The 2328-nt window shown below is 30.8% G+C and overlaps 1 protein-coding gene across 1 annotated transcript; it reads right to left on the reverse strand.

Annotated features, from left to right (window-relative positions):
* Positions 1-452: 452 nt before the first annotated feature.
* LOC123684143 (39S ribosomal protein L14, mitochondrial) lies at positions 453-1099 on the reverse strand. The gene is made up of 2 exons (XM_045623291.1): positions 801-1099; positions 453-749 (listed from the first exon to the last, which is right to left on the reverse strand). Exons 1-2 carry the CDS (start codon positions 1009-1011, stop codon positions 496-498), a joined length of 465 nt encoding a protein of 154 aa, XP_045479247.1. The 5' UTR covers positions 1012-1099; the 3' UTR covers positions 453-495.
* Positions 1100-2328: the final 1229 nt, after the last annotated feature.

The following is a 2328-nucleotide window of genomic DNA, read 5'->3' on the forward strand; positions in this document are numbered from 1 at the left end:
TTATTGGGAGATCAAAAAAGAAATCTTATGAAATCATCTATACTATTCCATTGAAACTTTGTGCAAATAAATAAAAGTCATCTTAAAGTGAATTATCCAAAAATTCAGCTATGTATTTTTTACACCTGAAAAATTATTACAGAATATTTTTTTCACAACAGATTGATATGTTTCAAATTTTTTTTGGTTATTTTCTGGTAGGGGCAAAAATATGCCAAGATGCAATTAGGAATTTTTGTGTTTATTCAAATTCAACTCATAAATTTCACAAATAATTATGAAATGCCTTACTGACTTCAATGCAATCATTCTTAAATTTTTTTTAACACTGGATTTGCCTTTGGAATATCAATGGAATAGGTAAATATAAATCGATTTAAAAATTCGAGCGATATAATGAGGAACTATACAAAAATTCTAAAATATATGTTGGAAAAAAATGTAAAATATTGAGTTTTTGTTGATTTTATTCAATATTATCTACAATTATCACAATCATATGAACTTAGAAGCAATACCCAACAATTTTGTGTATTCAGCACCCTTAGCATGTGTTTTTTCTTTAAGAATCGTTCTTAAGATCGTAGGTATCGGTACATGAATCCTAGTTCCCAAAGGACTGCCATTATCATCAATTAAGACTAAATTATTGCTGTCGAACTTTGGTACTCTTGTATTTTGATTTTGCTTCAGCCCTACTAAAATCCCTTTTTTCTTTTCTCCTTTTATAGCAACCAGGACAACATCACCTGTAACGTTATCTTAAGTTTCCGAATAGAATATGTACATAGTTTTTTCACCTATCATTCCTTTACCAGTTTTGTTATAGACATGGATACATTTTGGAGGTTTTCCTTCTGCCATAGCTCTTTTTCCAATCTCACTATTGTCCACCACTCTCAATCTAGTCATTTTTTGAATCTGGGTTAAAATAGCAGTCCGATGAAATTCACGTATATGTATTGCTTCTTTGGGAAAGTTTTTGATTTGTCTGAGTACCAAATTGTTCATTTTTTCTTGATTATTTAGAATTCTTGTTGAATTTTAAATTATTTAGTGTTGATTACAAAATATTGTTAGGTTAAGATAGTTTTGATTGAAATTTAAGCAGAGACATCTATTTAATATTTAGTGAACTATGATGCGTGCAGAGACATCTATCAGAGAAGACATAAATCACTTTTTGTAGTACAATTTAAGTTTATATAGATGGCAAAATATCAATCAGTGGTTCTAAACATGAATTTCGGTATTGTGAATATAATGATGTTGGTGAACAAATCCGAAATATTTCAGAATTTGTACCATCGCGTGTGAATGTGAAATTATACCACTCGCATGAATTGATCACTTAGGTATGTAAAATGTAACAATTATTTGGACTAGGACTAACCCTATTCTTTTTTGGTAAACCTACTCGTGAAATGAATGACCGAAGGGAAGAATAAAATATGATAGATTTAACGAACTCAATATTTTAAATATATTCTTGTTGAAGACCTATGAAGTTCTTAAGAACTTCAACTTAAGTTTCATTATCTAGGTACTTAAGTTTTTGAACACCGGAAAAATTTAAGAAAAAAAAATGAATAAAGAATGAGGAAACTATTGAGACTGATACAGCACCTGTTGAATCCAGGGGTGCATGGGGAGGTATTACCCCCCCGGAGCATGACTGATACCCCCCGAAGAAAAAAAACTATCAAACTATGTCAGTATGTCTCAATATCAAAACGAAGTTTTGACTATACTTTCCTAGAAGTTAAAGGAAATTTTCTGATTTCAACACTGGGTACAGCGTTTCTGGAAATCTTGGCAATTTCTAAAATCAAATAATTTATTATTAACAGGGCCGATCTGGATCCTATATTATTATCATCTTCTTCTTCTTTCATCTGACAGTAGTAAATGATAGGTTATGGGTAAGATGTCTAAAAACCAGATATGGACTGATTAGCTCTTGTTTTGCCAATTTTGAGAATATTAGTTAAGCTTCGTTATGTCAACTGTAGGTAGCGCTATCAACAAATTAAGATTCTTGTTGTTTATTATTTATGAGTTTTGTGCCATTATGTAGCTATATATGTATATCTTTCATTATAGTTATGATCTATGGAAGCAATTCTTGTAATTGAAATACCAATAAACTCTCCCTATTTCAAATATTTGAATTAATTCCAGTAAACGTTTCGTGTTTTGTTTCACGAATCATACTCGGTTACACATCGCTTTTGATTGGTCAGTATCGGGTTTTAATTAATGTATCCAATCAAAATCAACGGGAAAAGAACGAAATGACAAGTATGACATTGCGGCGCCGCCACGAAC

Source organism: Harmonia axyridis, chromosome 7, assembly GCF_914767665.1.
Source record: "Harmonia axyridis chromosome 7, icHarAxyr1.1, whole genome shotgun sequence".
NCBI classification, from domain to species: Eukaryota; Metazoa; Arthropoda; class Insecta; order Coleoptera; family Coccinellidae; genus Harmonia; species Harmonia axyridis.

Coding starts and splice junctions, on each gene's coding strand:
- LOC123684143 (XM_045623291.1), bottom strand. CDS start 1,011: ATGAACAATTTGGTACTCAGACAAATCAAAAACTTTCCCAAAGAAGCA. Junction 750..800: donor AACTGGTAAAGGAATGATAG/GTGAAAAAACTA, acceptor ATAACGTTACAG/GTGATGTTGTCCTGGTTGCT.